Source organism: Gopherus evgoodei, chromosome 4 (genome assembly GCF_007399415.2).
Source record: "Gopherus evgoodei ecotype Sinaloan lineage chromosome 4, rGopEvg1_v1.p, whole genome shotgun sequence".
NCBI lineage: Eukaryota > Metazoa > Chordata > Testudines > Testudinidae > Gopherus > Gopherus evgoodei.
In genome coordinates, this window is record NC_044325.1 from 19162837 (window position 1) to 19179413 (window position 16577).

The 16577-nt window shown below is 39.9% G+C and overlaps 1 protein-coding gene across 1 annotated transcript in view; it reads left to right on the forward strand.

Annotated features, from left to right (window-relative positions):
* Positions 1-6923, forward strand: part of JAG2 (jagged canonical Notch ligand 2) — a 100382-nt gene extending 93459 nt beyond the window's left edge. Inside the window, 3 exon segments of the mRNA XM_030558599.1 lie at positions 239-370; positions 1429-1585; positions 4845-6923. Coding sequence (XP_030414459.1) covers positions 239-370; positions 1429-1585; positions 4845-5320 — 765 coding nt within the window. The 3' untranslated portion in view covers positions 5321-6923.
* The last annotated feature ends 9654 nt before the right edge of the window (positions 6924-16577 follow it).

Here is a 16577-nt window from a genome sequence, read left to right on the forward strand (position 1 = left end):
TCTCCTTAAACGTGTATATAAAACTAGCTAAGTACTTACCAGTATATGCTCTTCAGACAGCTCTGGTTCTCTCCAGATATTGCTAGAGTAGACCAGAGAATCTGTCCCACGCTTGTTTTTGTCAGAATTCATTTAACTATGTAAAATAAATTGATGGAAAAAGCTGCATATACCAGTAGCCTTTTAAATACAATTTTTAACTTGCAGTAAAAGATATGATTTATCTTTCTTCTAATAGGGCACTACCATTGAAAACATTTGCTCTGAAATTCGATATTTACCAGCCACTCGGAGTGTTTCTAGTGACAGGACTTTGATAGTATTGTGTGATCTATCATACTCCACAGAGAATGCAGTGGAAGTTGCTATTGTAAGTACTAGACGGTTCTCCTGAACTAAACATGAAAATTGTTTGTCTAGTTAGATTGATTTGAATGTGTTTTTATTTACTCTTCCCATGTTCAAACACAGAAACTAGTATCCCTGTTAAGGTTTGACTATAATTTTGACTATGATTGTTTATTACCTCATAGATCTGCATTAAAACACTCAGTTCTCACATTGGCAGAAAATTGCTGTCATCTTATTTTTATGCTAAGTTGTCTATTTGAAATAAATTGAGTACAATTATTAGTGCACAGTGACCCAAATCACAAAAACAGTCACCTGGCATGATTATTGACAATCTCAGCAGAGACACTAAACTGTCCTTGAGGGCAAAAAGTTATTGGTGGGGCACATAAGCTGAGTAAAGAAACTTTCATGATTGCCGTACGTTTACTGTGGGTAAAGAGAACTTCAGCCTCCAGGATGCTCAGAGAAAGCACTGAAAACATTAGTGGAGGGAGCCATGGGGGAGATCTGTCAGCTAAGTGGTAGTTGACTCAAATCTGCTGAACTATTTGGTTCCTTGTAAGGGAGTTTGGGCAGGATCTATTTTGTAAGTTGCTTTTAGGTTGTAGGACAGTAAATCCAGCCAGAAGGTGTGTTATCAGACTATCTTTGCTTACTAGTGCCAGTAAAGAGCATATTGAGCTATGATGCAAATAGGGGGACCTGCAAAGTTTAAATATAATGCATTATGTCATTAGTGCAAGCTAATATCGAGAGATCTTGAAACCCTTTACACTATGACTAAGTTTGGCTCGACGGTGTAAGCAATATAGAGGTCTGCTGCCGTTACTTGCTGTGTAGCAGGATGCCTTCCTGCTATATGACAGATTTAGAGTATAGTATTGTCCTAGTATTTCCATACTACTTCAAACTGAACCAGTCACCCTGTGGAAATAGTAAATTAGGATGTTCTAAACTGCTTCCAGTGTAACTATCTATCAATCTGTACTACTAATTTAAATTAAGATTAATCATTGATATAGAGAAGTACAGATCGGGAATTATAAAAATGATTTTGCCATTTTTCCCTCTTAGTCTTTTATCCCACACCAAGATGAGCAAGATAACAGTCTAATACAGAACGCTGCTAATACAATAGTAAATGCAATCACCAAACGGCAAAACAGCACTGTTATGCTGGCAGTTACTGAAGTCAAAGTAGAGACCATAGTTGTTGGGCATTCATCATCGGGTAAGTCAAAGATACATTAGTGTTTTAAGTATACTCAGTGCTCTGACGCTACCAGTTTTATAACTTTCTTCCTATGTCCTGCCAGGAGGGCAATAGCAGTCAATCATAAAGAAGCTGTTTTGTCACCCTCTCTCTACTTCATTTTTGTAGCAGGATCTCAGTTTCCTGCCTCATAACAAGTGTGTCGTTTAATGGCACACTGGATTGCCTCTCTCTCTGTCTCTTCTCTTCCCCTCCCCCCAGCTTGTTCTAGGGGAAAAGGCACCAGTGGAACTATAGTATAACTTTCAAAGTCTCCATCCCAGGAGCAGAAAAGGTCATGATATGAGCAACCTTGCAAGGTGCTGAACATACTCAATGCCTAGTCACTTCAATAAGAGTTAAATATATTCACCGTTTCCTAACATCTGGCCTGATACAGTCAGTCATTGCTCTCCATATTCATTCAGATTGTATTATGGTTCTCTGCATGGATTCTTCACTTGGCGATACAGCCCTAAGACTGTGAGGGCAGGTGCAGAACATCTAGATGCTAGGTGTCCCAGACCAGCAGTCCCTCCCAGCACAAGAGATGTATAGGAAGCAGTTGTGGAAAATCCCTAGTGGACTCTTTCCCCTCTGCCCCCGCTTAACAAGAAATCCCAGAATGGGAGCCTTATGGTGATGGGAGATATACCCAGTCTCTTCCAAACTTCTCCAGGGTCTCATCCAAGGAGTCCTCCTACCAACAGTCTTGGTCAGTCACATATATGGCCTCCTTGCTTTCACTGCTGGGGTGAGGAAGAGGATACGTTTTATCCTTCAAGAAATTTGACACTTTTTTTTTTCCTCACGTATTCCCCCAAGTCCTCTGAGGCAAAAAAAAAAAAAATATCTGCATACTTCATCTCTTTCTTGGACAGGAATTCTCTAGAGGCAGGTAGGTTTGGCTCCAGATTCTGATCCCAGGCTGTCATATCTTCTGCCCCCAGGAGAGTCATTCTTGAGGAATGGGATCACTTAATCTCCCACTTCTCCAATAGATTAGAAGGCCCCAGAGGATGAAGCCAGTCTAACTATAGGAAGCTCATCAAATACTCCCTCCCATCCTTAAAATAGTAGGTGCAGTGTGCTTGGCTCCTGATTGCTCCATCTCTTCCTAAGAACACACATGGAATGTACAAATTAAATATTGTTGTTCATGGTTTTTGGCTGACCTACTTTAAAATTAACTTGGCAACAGTATCTCGTTCTTAATTCTCAACTGCCTCTGAAGGCCAATATCTCCATCCGTGACTATCTGAATCATAAAGAATATGGAATGATCAGGCACATCTTTTTGAGATAGGAGATTCTGAGCTAAACACTTCATCTACCTCTCATACATCTTGAGATCTAAGCAGACAGACCATCCTGGGGTTGGTGATAGGACAGAGTCACCTACCTGAATGGGGGGGGACACCTTCCAAGACCTCTTGTATTCAGGTGACCATGGGCACAAACCTACTTCAGTGGTGATGCGACATTGGTTGTGCAGAAAGCGGAAGTCAGTTGCCATGAGAATGCAGGTTTAATATCCTCATCTTGGCAGTGAAGTTGGTGGGAATGGCCCTCCTCTCCTTGAAGTATTCTGCCTTCAGCCACCATCTAATTGAATTTGACAGCACAGCAGTGACTTAGTTCCTCTGGCAGAGGGAAAAGAAGCATAACTCTGTAGAAGTCTGTCGTCCTCCAAATGGATGAAATATAATTATGGGCCCTCTGCATTCCAAGTTGACTCAACCCTCCAGTCTTAATGGCTAAGCTGCATTTGATGTTCTGATATGCAGGGCAGATTTGCAAATCCTCATAGGCTGCCTCAGTCACAGTAAACTGAAACTGAGGCTTCTACATAAGAAAATAGCTTGTCCAAAAAAAACTTCTGAATAACTTTTTTTTTCTTTCTTGGACAAGGCAAGACAGACATGCAAATCCATCTCTTTGGCATTTAAGAAGGAAGTGTGTTCCAGATCTTTGGTGTAGCTAGGTACCATGGCCATATAACACTTTTTTATACTGGTGAATGCTCACACATAGTCTAACTAATTCTTCCTGATCTTAAGTTTATCTAAGGCAATTAATGGCATGGTATTTCTGCTACACAATCTGACTGCATAGTGTTGGCTGGCATAGGATATGACTAGAATCTTGCATGATCATTCCCTAGCAGTACCCCAAGTCTCAAAGAAGAGCACCAACTATCCCATCTTTTGAATTCTCTTGAAACTTCCTCTTCCGTATTTGCCTCTAATACTGCTTCCCTTCCGGACTTTGGAGAAGTAAACTGAAAATTATCCTCCACTGGATGTAAAAGTAGCTAGCAAAAATACATTTCCAAAGCAAATGATCTCCCAGAGGTTGATTTTTAAAAACACAACTTGCAGGGCAAATAGGTTGTTCCCTGCCATATTTCTGTATTCATGTAGCTGTGGAAGCACTCACTGAGGCTTGCTGGAAAGGAGAAAGGAAAAACTGCTACTTTGATTGACTGTTACCTTGTAGTGTGATATGCAAAAAGGTATATGTTTGCACTGACGGAATGCAGTCATGGCAAATATCAGTAAGTTTGAACAAATGAAAAACTTGTACTTTTAGAAATAAAACTAACAAACAGAGTGCTCGATGTAATGGTTTTTAAATTCACATGATCACTGTTCAGGGTATTAAACCAAGCAAGTTTAAAAAAAACCAAAAACATATGACATATTTGAAAAGAATATAGTTTCCATTAACTCAAGTGAGGATATACAGAGAGTGCTTTATCTATATATCTATATAGAGAAGTATTTGGATTAGTTAACATTTTCTAGAAAATAGCTGTATCATCAGTAGTACATATATTCACAGAAAGACATGCAATAAAAAGAGAGAGAAACAATAAATACATAGTTCATATGTAACTTTTCTTCCAGTTACCTTTCAGGAAGTAGTCAATCCAGATGTCAACTAATCAGTGTAGTTCCAATAGTGTTTCATACTACTGGTATACTCTCATGTAGCAATGTCCAGTAGAACAGAAATCTCCTCTGATTTTTCTGCCATCATATTTCTCCGGAACCATTTTTGCCACTCAAAAGGAGTAGAGAAAATTAACTTGATATATTGTGGCAATTCCATCCTTTCCAAAAGGATTCTGAGAGGATGTACCTACAGCATATATATGGATATTTTTTATTGCAGATGCTCAACTTTGTCTAACTAGTTTCAATAACTAAGCTTTCTGTTTTGGTTTGTCCCCTAGATTATCTGGTTCCAGTTCTCTGTGTAGTTTTTAGTATTGTATGGCTGACTTGTATAATCATCTGTGTGTGGTGGACTCGAAAGAGAAGAAAAGAGCGAGAGAGAAGTCGCCCACCTGGAGAGGAGAGTACTAACAACCAATGGGCACCTTTAAATCCCATAAGAAATCCTATAGACAAACCTTACAGTAACACAGACATTCGTTATGAATGTAAAAATTTTATATCTCCTCAAAAAAGAACTTATGATGCAGTGGAGGAGTATGTAGAGTATGAGGAAGAGGAGGAGGAGGAGGAGGAAAGAGAGGTCATGGAAATGGACAAATTCCTCACAAACAAACTCGCAGTGCCTTTGTCAGCAAAGGCATCTGACACGTCAGAGAGCAGTCCAGTAAAGAGATCCCATCATATAAGCAAAATGGACAACAGATCTGTAAAAAATGTGAATGCATCAAACTTTGAAGGCGGTAGAGGCTAACCTGTATTCAGAACATAGGCATGCTGTGCCTACACTTAATGGGGAGGGGGAAATTGACATCTCTACTTTGCATCAAGGACTAAAATATCTGGAGTCAAATGTTCATAGTTTCTTTATTTTGCGTAAAAAAAATAAATAAATAAATAATAAAATAAAAAAAGTTTATTTTGTTTCTTTAGCCTTGTATAAATTATTCAATGACTGTCAGATTTAAAAAAAGAGTAATCTTTGATAGTTGCTATTTTTGTAAAGTTTACTTGTAATACACTCACTGTATGGCAGAGGAGAGAGGTTGTATTTTCAATATATATGTAAAGTTTATTACAAGAGACTGTACACTGTTTACAGAATGTATTTCTTTTTATTACTTGCTCTAATTTAATGGTGGCTTTAAAACCTCCTGGTTGAGGAAATTGTGTGAACTTAAACTGTTTCTTGACTTCAAATCTCTATTAATGGCAGCTCACTGCACTTGTTACGTTAGTAGCTTCTGTAAGATTTTTTTCAAATTTGCCTTACACACTTTGTAACAGGAACAAAAATTATAGAGATCTTTCAACTGTGGTTTAAAAGTGGCCTTTTTTATTTTTTGTTTTAATTACTTTAGAATTGCAGTATTGAAGCATGTGACAAGTGCCTTGAGATTAAACTTTTTCTATAGCAACTGTCAAAGACTGCCATACCGATGTAGTTAAATTTTGAGAACTGTTTCCCTAACTGACATGGTTTATTTTGTAAGTGTGAAAATGCTTCTTTTGTAAATATGTATATATTAAATGAATCACTCTGTATATTTGATTTAATAACTTAAAATATTTTGGTCTTTTTTTACGTCATTCCTTTTAATTTATGTTGCCGAAAGGGAGGTTTTATGGCAGTTTATAAAACTTTTTTTGTATTATGTCCAGGTTAGAAGAAGATGTTAGTTGATACAATCAATGTTAGGAATCTGTTGGTCATTTTGTATTTTCATTGGAACACAATCATTTTACATGTAAATAGGTCCAGAAACGTTTATTTTACCCAAGTTCTTCCCATCTCAAGAACACTAGAGGGTGCATATACTGTACAGTACAACATAGCAAGGCATTGTTTTTCTTTTGTGAATGTTAATTACATGTGGTATTACATTTTTTTTTTTTTTGCATTTAAATACAAGCCTAATGAAGGGAACAATATTTTCCTCATTCTTGTTTCTGTTGTGCTTATTCATCTATCGCTCTAAGAAAAATGTTGGCAAAGTCAGAAGATGGAGTACCTCAAGAGAAATGGTTGTTCGTAATGGAAGGCTTGTGCATTTTGTTTTTGACTTTTTAAAAGCTTTATTATTGCTATAACTGGGCAAACTATACGTTTATTTTTAATTACTGGAAAAACATAACACTACATATGCTTAGTTATCTTACCAGTGAGAAGAGCGGATTTTTATCTGAAAGTATAAACCCTGGCCAATGAACAATGTAAACATGAATGTTTTGAAACCAATTATTTTATACATGAATGCAGGAATTGTTTTGCAGGATCTTCTGTTTAGTACATTTTGTTTGACATGTTCTTAAATAACTTTCAGAAGAAAACTATTTATTAAAGCATTTTATAACAATGTTTGTTGTAACTTTTTTTTTACTTTGTGCTAAATATTCAAAACTTATTTTGATAACCTGGTTTAGAAGGTAGCTTTAGAAAGGGTACTATCCTTCACATGTTCCCCAGTATAATCCTAAGTATTTAAACCAAAAATACTTTTCTGCTACCCTTGTAACTTTTTGTACTGTAAATGCTGCTGTCTTCCATAATCTAATAAAATGATTCCCTCATGGTGTGTAATACATTTTAAACTGTGTTTGCTTTCAAAATGCATTCAATACCCTCCTTGTTCTACTGAACTACCACATCAGACTTCGAAGGGCAAGGTAGTGGGGTCAGTTGCCATTTCAAGAAGTCTGTTTTACTTTGCTTCTGCAGCAGCACTTTCAAATTTGAGTCAGTCAGGAGGTGAGATTAACAAGGAACCAGAGTGCTGCTTTAGCTGTGGGTTGTTCCTATAGCCATGAGTAACTGGCTTCCTGTGAACATCTGTACACTTAAGGAAAAATGGTAGCAGTATCTTGTGCTATCTGGCTGCCTTGATGCTCCATCAAAATGGAATACTTCACTGTTCAACATAACTGCTAGCTCTAGAAACTGAACCTGGGGGCACTACTGTATCCACCTTCAGCTTCTAGATCAAATTCCAGACTTCATCCTTCGCCATCTCTATTTCAGAAGCAGTAAGCCTGCTTTTAGCTGATATGCTACCCACCAGGACTGCATGCCGTATGGAGGGGCTCCAACCTCAACTGTTGGCTAATGTAAACAGCAGCCTTTCTACTGCTATATTCCCCTGCTTCCTCAGTTGAAGATGGGAGACTCTAAAACATTCACTGCAAGGACTTGAATCACACTGTGGACCTCCAGCTATCCAGTCCTTGTACGAGACGACACCATATTAGCATATGGTCTGCTTTAGGTACAACTATATTCTTGCCAATTGTAGTAACTTACATGGTTTAAACATAAGTGACTTATTTGATTAATGCAAACCTATGTTGCCTCTAACATACTACAGTAGAACTCAGAGGTATGAACCAGGGCTGTGGAGCTGTGCTCCATCTCAGCTCCATTTCCAGGCAAAAACCTGCAGCTCCACTGCTTGGTAGCTGCTCCGGCCTGTGCTCCAAAGCCTTGGTATGAACTCACCAGTCAACTGCACACCTCATTTGGAACTGGAAGTCCACAATCAGGCACCAGCAAAGACCTTTTTTAAAAAAAACAAGTACAGTACTGTTAAATGCAAACTACTAAAAAAAAAAATGGAAAGCAGCGTTTTCTTCTGCATAGTAAAGTTACAAAACTTAATTAAATCAACGTTCAGTTCAAAACTTTTGAAAGAACAGCCCTAACCTTTTGTTCAGAATTACGAACAACCTCCATTCCCTAAGTGTTCCTAACTCTGAGGTTCTACCATAAATAATTCCTCTATTGACTGACTGACTATTTCTGTAGTGGAATAGGGGACTCAGTGCTGTGGTGTTGCCCTAACATCTGATCTGGGGATAGAGAGAACAGGGACACTGGAGTCTATTGATCCTGAAAGCTCATCTTTCAATCTTCATACAGTCAATACATACATTTTCACTGAAGAACTGATATTGCTTGACTTAAACTAGAGCTGTTTCTGAGATACTTCAGGAATTATCTGTGTTTACTTTACTTTAGGCTAATAAGCCTAATTCCTGCAGTGGGGTGCATGAACCATATAACAAATTTGGTTCCACAAAAAACATCCAAAGCTATAGCGAAGAGACTTCACTCCCCTTGTGACTTCCCAAAGCCAATCTTGGTTTTTCCAGGACTCCCATCTGCCAGAAGATATCCCCGTGCCACATCGGTAGGGGATCAGCACTAGCTGCTTATGACGATCAGAGAAGAAAATATCTTTTCAAGATGCAGAAACTCAGCCTATTGCCTTTGGGAACTCCTGCCAATGTCTGTGGCTACCTGCTGCAGAGGATGGGGAGAGACTTCGGTATTAGAAGTTAGTGCTGATATAGTAATTGAGGGGGTGTTTTTACTGGCTGCATTGGATGACCTGATGTCCAAACACCATCGTGAAGACTTACAACTGCAGCAGAATGTGAGAAATTACAGGCCTTATTTTATGAGTCTTGCTATCCACCATAGATCTTGGAGTTGGATCTTAACAAATGGTATTTGTAAAGCTAATTTTGTTTATTTAAATAATGATGTAACATGCCAAGTAAGTAGATAATGTTTGAGATCACTAAGCAATACAAAACATTGCACTTGAAATACAAATCTTCAAATAGCTATTGTGTCTACCACAGGTAGAAGTTGCTTGTGTTTTTGAACAGCTTCATAAGGGCAGGGTTATCTTTACACCTTCCAAAGTGAAAACATACCAGTGCCAAAAAAACTAGTGCCTTTTTATGTGCATAAACAAGTGATAGATATTAAGAATGAAACAATGAGGCAGCAGAATTACAAACCACTTCCCATATTCGCCAAAACAAGTATTAACCTAGTGTCTTGTATGTTACCTGTTGATAAGCGAGACTGTAAAGGGTGATAGCAGCAATTTAATACAAATTGAAATGACCTTTCCTATACTTGGAAAAGCTTCACTCTGGTATTTTCTTCACAGGACCAATGTGACTCAATACACACCCTCCCCAATATATTTAGAGTGTCACAGCAAAATGTTTGATGGAGACTATTGGTGTTGCTATCCATCTTGTTCAAAGAGCGCTCCCACCTGGGTATACTTCTGAAATCATGCAGCAAAACAAGATTGTGATCTGGGTGTTCCTGATGGATCCCCTACTACATAAATGGCATTGTTCCTTGGCACTTGCATGTGGTGACAAGACAGATTACTTGGAATGAGGCACCTGGACAGAAAGGAAGGAAGAGGAGGTATATTTTTGAGAATTGTCTTTTAAAGAGGAGAGAGAGAGCTTTTAATCTTTATTAACACCAAAACAAATTTTAAATTGATAAGAAATCTGTATGAAACATAAAGGCTCAGTCACTTTTAAGGTTTCTTTAAGTTGCAGCTCTTCTCCTCCTCCCCCTTCTAAACTCCTGTCTGTCATCTGTATTGTTTCCTTGCATTTTAATCTTTTCAGAAATTCATGTGAATGTGCCACCAATGTGTTTGCTACTATAGAGATTTTTTTACATTATGCCAACATCACATTATTTTGAGTAAAACCGCTGAGAGATCACAGACGCGACTAAAACAGGATCAGTCTGTGTAATGAGCAGTTTTGTACTGTGTAAATTTTAATATGTAGCCTTTCAAGTGTATTCATAGAGAAACCTTGTATACATCCACTTTAGGGTTTTCTGAAAGTCATTTCACTTTTATGCTCCAATGCGCTACTGACCTGGAACTTACCGAGTTTTGTTACTTGTGGTTCTTTTGGCTGTTTGCCGTCTGCTGTTTTGTGTTTTTGTTCTTCAGCGGGCCAGTTAATTAATCCCCTTGAGTTCAAATTGTGCTTGAGTGAAAAGTTGATTTGTAGAAAAATAACTTGATGTTGCCCTTTATTGCATTAATTAACTACATGGAATTTATGGAAGGGCATTTCCCAGTGAATGGGTAGAGTAACCAGATGGAGCATAGCTCATGGCACTGGGCTCTGAGGCAGACTTATTATTTAGATATTTATGTACATCCTGGAGGGCAGCATAGAATCTCTCCCAGTAATGGGTAGCTTTCTCATTTACACCCTTGACTGCCAATTGCCCAAGCTGTAAGGGTCCATAGAATGATCCTAATAAATAGTGGGTGAGCACAGAGAGAGAGTCTTTCTCTTTCCTGTGGCTGCTGTAGAGTAACAAAGCTGCTTCAAACTACTCAGACAGTTAAAACTCATAGTAAAATAGATGTTATTTTGTGATCTAATGTACCTTATTTTGTTGGGTGTTCATTCTGAGGCTTTTTTTGGGAGGAAGGAGGTCTTGTACTCCACTTTCCCTCCCTTCTCAAAGGCGAACGGGCAGATGTGAGGTAATTTGAATTATCGATTTTTGGATATCACTTAGTAGCATTAAAAATAAATACAAGAGACCTTTCTAAACATCCAACTTTTATTTTTTTTATTGTTGTAGAGCTCAGAATAAAGAAGCAGATAGTAAAATCATTTAAAGAATAAGGACATAGTATGAAGGGCTATAACAATTTTGACATAACCTTTTACCACTACCTCTTATCCACCCACACATACACTGCCTAACAAAAAAAAAAGTTTGTTTTAAGTCATTAAATAACTTTTTCTAAAAATCTGCCAAATCTGCTCTTCTGCTTTTCTTCCCTGGGGTACTCTAACAGACATTTAGTACAGGGGGGCATGTGAGTATATGAAAATGTGATGGGTATGTATTGTCTTCCTAAATGGTAACAAATGTTAAAACCTTACAGCTCCGCTTCCTGTTGGAAAAGACATCTGTGTTGCAGACTCAGGATAGTTTGTGTTGCTTTGTATATAAAACAATATATAGACCAGTCCTGGAACAGAGCTACTCACAAATGACATGCAGGCAATCACCAATCAACGCTGCCCTAAAAATTAACAGATTAGACAGATTAAAACAGCTCCCCCCAAAACAATCTATTACAAAACTAACAATGCATCATTTTTTCACACTTATACAATTTTGCAAGTTTTATATAACGGCACCATTGGCTGTCTCTTGCCATAACAGTATAATACGTTCCATAGTTAAGGTTGAGTTTTACACCTAAAGCAGGGATTCAAGTACACTATATTCTTTATACATAAAATATCCTCCCCAAAACTGGAGTATTTACTATGAGTAAAGAACACTTTTTCTGCAGAATTTTCAGGTAAATTAATTAGCTTGAGTAAAAATTGATTGGGTCATTTTTAAGAAATTTACCACTGGGTATTGGACAGTTTTTCTCCCAAATGATCTTAGCAACAGACTAACACAGCCACTTCAAACTTCTCTTACCATTAAAACTCACTGAAAGTTCCTGCATAGGCTGTTTGGAAAAGCTTCTGTGTCTTGGATTACTGGCAATTATTTTCCCATGATTCTTCATAACCGAAAGCCCTAGAGAGAGACAGGAGAAAAGAAAAATCATATTTGATTTTTCTAAAAATCCATTAATGCTTATATGGGATCATAAGTGCAATACTACACTGCCCCAGTCATGTAGCTGTGGTTTGGTGTCACTATAGGAAATAATTAAGATTGTTTGAGTGTTCGAACTATAGATCTCCATTCCTGAAAGAAATACAACATGCCTGGATTTCAACCTTAACTCTGAATTTTGTGGGTTTATAATGCTTGATTTTTGGGATAATTACAACATTTTTGTTGTGTACATTATCCTAAATTGATATGCACTCTCAATCTTAACTCCATTTGAAAGTAGTTTTTGTCTGAAGATAGATATAATTGAGGGTATGGACGCACAGCTTTAGATATGCAGGACTTTTTTGTCAGCATGAATTTTGGATGGTTGCATTACTCATATATACTAAAGCCGAAAGGAAGTTATGCAGATCCCCTCCTACAAGTGCCAGTAAAATTTACTTTCATATCACACTACACCATCAGGTGTTCTTTATATACCATATATGTAGGAGTTGATAATCTCCACTTCACAGCCTATGCAGGCCTGTGAGTTAGCACAGGTGCAATACATAAAGCAGTTCCTGAGCTAGGACTCAATTTTGCCTCTTCCAGGGCTCAGACAGCTGTAATATGGAGCAAATTTGTGTGTGTGTTTGTGTGTGGCTTTAAAATAAGCAGCTGTTTGAAGCTGCTTGGTGGTTGGAATGTTGGAATGAATCCTGGGGTAAGGCAGTAGGAGACAGAACAGGTGAGGCATTCAAAGATGCATGTTAAGTTAAGTTAATTGCATGAACATAGCCTCCCCAGATGTAATCTCCAATGCGTGGGTGTATATATGGGTTTATATATGAGAGAGCTGGGCCCAACCCCAACTGTTTGGGTCTGTAGCTCAACTTCTTTGTTAATCCAGAATTTTTGAATCTAGTTCAAGTGACTGTCATGATTACTGAATGATTCCAAACAGAGCACCCATCAGGTCTATGCTAAAATGCCCTGTTATTTCTGTTACCCTCTCCTACTTCCCTCCAATCCCCTGCCTGCTCGTTTACATTGTCCACCTGCTATGTCTTACCACCATTATCCTACGCTGGTTGGGTCAGGGACCATTGCTCACTCAAGGTTTGTAGAGTGCTTAGCACAGTAGAGTCCCAGCTTGATCAAGCTCTCTAGGTGCTGCTGTTGCTTGTCATGTTCTCCTACTGCTTCCTGCCGCACTTGTGATTGCCTAATCATTGCACGCCGCCAGGTCACTAGAAGTAGATTTGTGCTCAAACACTTCCTATTTTGAAGATCTTTGTTACAGACAAAGGTAGTGGGGCCAGTGATGTCATCCCACTTGATCATCACAGCTGTAGAGTGGCTAACTCCAGTGTGGAGTCGATTTTTAAGGCAATGCCATGTAGTGCAGAGCTGGTCTGTATTGGGTGGTATGAGCTGAGCTGGCGGGAGCTGGAGCACATGGGCTATAGGATCATTCCCTGTTCTTGTTTGCTGTAACTGAACCCTTGTCTGTTTGGGTGACAATGTGAGGGGACTAGCAGTGGTCAGAGAACTTTGTTGTGGCTTCAGTTGACTCACATAGAGGAAGTCTTGGGTCTGCATGTTGCCTTATGCACTCAACTCTAGTATCAACTTCCCGGTGCATATCAGGAGTGATACCTGCAAGGATATAGAGGCTGTTGACATGGCTAGGCTTAAGCTATCCTGTAATATAGCAGCAGACAGTGTAAAGTACAGGGTCCAGCTCCTTTGTGTGAAGGGATTATGCCCACACTGCACAAACATATTCAGAAGAGGAGTAGCAACGTTCCAGTGCTGTTGATCAGCGTGAACAGATCTGCTATCCATTCTGATGTAAGCAGCTTGCTGAGAATGCTTCGCCTGCTAACCTTGGCTTTAGTTTTTTCTACGTGAGCTCTAAAAGAGAGTCTCCACCAGACAAACATAAAGGTACACCTCTACCTGGATATCACCTTGTCTTTGGGAGCCAAAAAATCTTACCACTTTATAGGTGAAACCGTGTTATATTGAACTTGCTTTGATCCACCCAAGTGCGCAGCCCCTCCCCCCCCGAGCACTGCTTTACCATGTTATATCTAAATTCATGTTATATCGAGGTAGGGGTGTATATGAGATTTATGGAGTGAGTAAACTTCATCCCAAGCCAGCTGATGCTGAGTTAGCATTTGGCCTCTTGGTTTTTGAGGTGGAATGCACTGACTTACATCTTTGCTGGGTGAGTAGGCAGTTAGTTGGCTGCATAATCCTTGTCTAGGATGTTAAGTGTGTTCACCAGAGTACTCTGTAGCATACCAAATTCCTTGCACTGGGTAGTGAGCCACAGGTCATCAATGTAGATAAAAGTCCTTGTGCTGGGGTAGCTTGGCTGCTCGTTTGTATAAATATTAAATAATGTAGGTGCTAAGACACTTCCTCATGGGATGCAATTCTTCTGTTATTCCTTCGGCTCAGTTTGCCACAAAAGTTCATGAAGAATCTTCTGTTCTCCAGTATGATCTGTATTAGCTTTGTGAAATGGTGGTTCTTCGTTACCATTAATATCTTGGCAAGGAGTCCACAATGATTGACTGTATTGTTAAGCACCTGAGAGATCAACAATCCCTGCTCCCATAATCAATCCCCTTTCATATTGTAGCCCCTTTAAATCCAGGGGGCGGGTCTGAGGGGGAGCAGCCCTCAGGCTCTTGCAAAGGAAGCAGAGAACCTGTCTGAGGCCTGGGAAGGACAGGGCTGAGCGGGGACAGCCCAGGACAGGAGCCAGGAGGAGCCCTGTGCCAGGGAGGAATCGCCCAAGGAGGTCAGGCTGGAGCTGGACCTAGTATCACGGCTGCCCAGAGCTGCATGGGGCTGAGAGTACTGGGGCTTATGACTCTGCATTGGGAACAAGGAGGGAGGTTGCTAGCTAGTTAAGTGGGGAGATCATGGCTCTGTGTGGCTTTGCAGAGGGCGGCAGAAGAGGGCACTGGAGGGATTTGCTGGGGAGAATTCACTGGCTCTGAAGACGACCAGGAGCACCCAAGACTTCACCACTGGACTGGAACTTTGCTCAGGACACCTGAACTCTGTGTGCAGACACATTGCTTAGTGTCTGCCCTTCCAGACTGTGCTCCAGACTGAGCCCGTGGGGCCTTGGTTTGGAGGCAGCCCTGTTCTACTGCTCCCCTTATATTTCCCCTTGTTGTTTTTCTCCTCTCATCCCTCTGTCAATAAATATCTCCCTTTGTTCTATCCATTGTACTCTTCCTGTGGGTGGACGTGTGTGTTCACTCTGGGGGGTTGGAACAGGTGCCCCGGGGGCGGAAGGGATTTCTCCTGCAGCATTCCTGCGCACGCCTTCTCTTGGCCAGAGCTGCCTGCAGAGCAGACTCCATCTTGGCCAGGAGGGCGCTAAAGTTACAATATCTATCTCTGATAAGTTGTGTCAAGTTCAGAAGCTGTCCAGTATGACAGACCTGGATGAAAGCCAGCCTGTTCATTCATACAAAATGGTGTGATAGCTGCTGTAAGGTGCTATAACAGTAGTTACTTAAACCATTTTAAAATATCACACGGGAGTGAGGCCAAAAGGTTTTTGGTCCGATGGTTCCTTCCAAGTCTTCAAAAGGGCCTCTACTGTGGCTTATCAGATTTCTGGTATATGGAGCTGGCGGTGAGAGGTCCTGAATATATTCAGGAGCCACTTCCATTATACCCCCCCTATGTATTATTGTACATTCACTTATTTACCACTAGCATATCACCAGTAATATTACTTCTTAATCGTATTAAAGATATAATAAATTTAGCTTGTACATAAAGTTCAAGGATGACATGACTATTATTTAGGTAATATTAAATTAATGGTTTAAAGACATAAACTTAAATAATTGCTTAACACCATGAATGTGGCCACAGTACTGGGTTATTTCTTAATTTAGCTCATCACGAGAAATAAGCAATCCTTGTTAGTAAGATACAATGTTACCAGTTTCAAGCCCATGTAATGATGGTGTTGTGGGGCAGGATTGGAATTTTTTTAATGTAGGCGCTACTACATTATATATAGAGGTTCATAAGTTCAGGACTTTCAGATTCAGATCTGAAGTATGATGATCAGATCTGGGTTAGGGTTTAGGTCTCTGTGTAAAAATGCACCCACCTTATTGATTATTACTGGAATCTGTGCGATTCTGCTTCTTTCAGCTGAGTGTGGTTTTGTTTTTGGAGAATTTTTGAAGAAGAGAATACTGGCCTAAGGTGATGCTGTCCCAGGTACTGCTGGTCATACTGGAGCCCTACTGGCCCAATATAATTTCCTTTCGTCCTGCAGAGGTGCTGAGCACATACACCTCTATTAAAGTGAATGGGAGCCATGCAGGGCCGGTGCAAGGATGTTTTGCGCCCTAGGTGAAACTTCCACCTTGCACCCCCCTCACCCGGAGGCGCCCCCCCACCCCTGCTCACTCCTGCTCTGCACATGAGCACGCCATCACTGCTTCACTTCTCCCACCTCCAGGCTTGTGGTGCCAATCAGCTTAGGCACCACAAGCCTGGGAGGTGAGAGAAGTGAAGCAGCAACAGCGTGCTC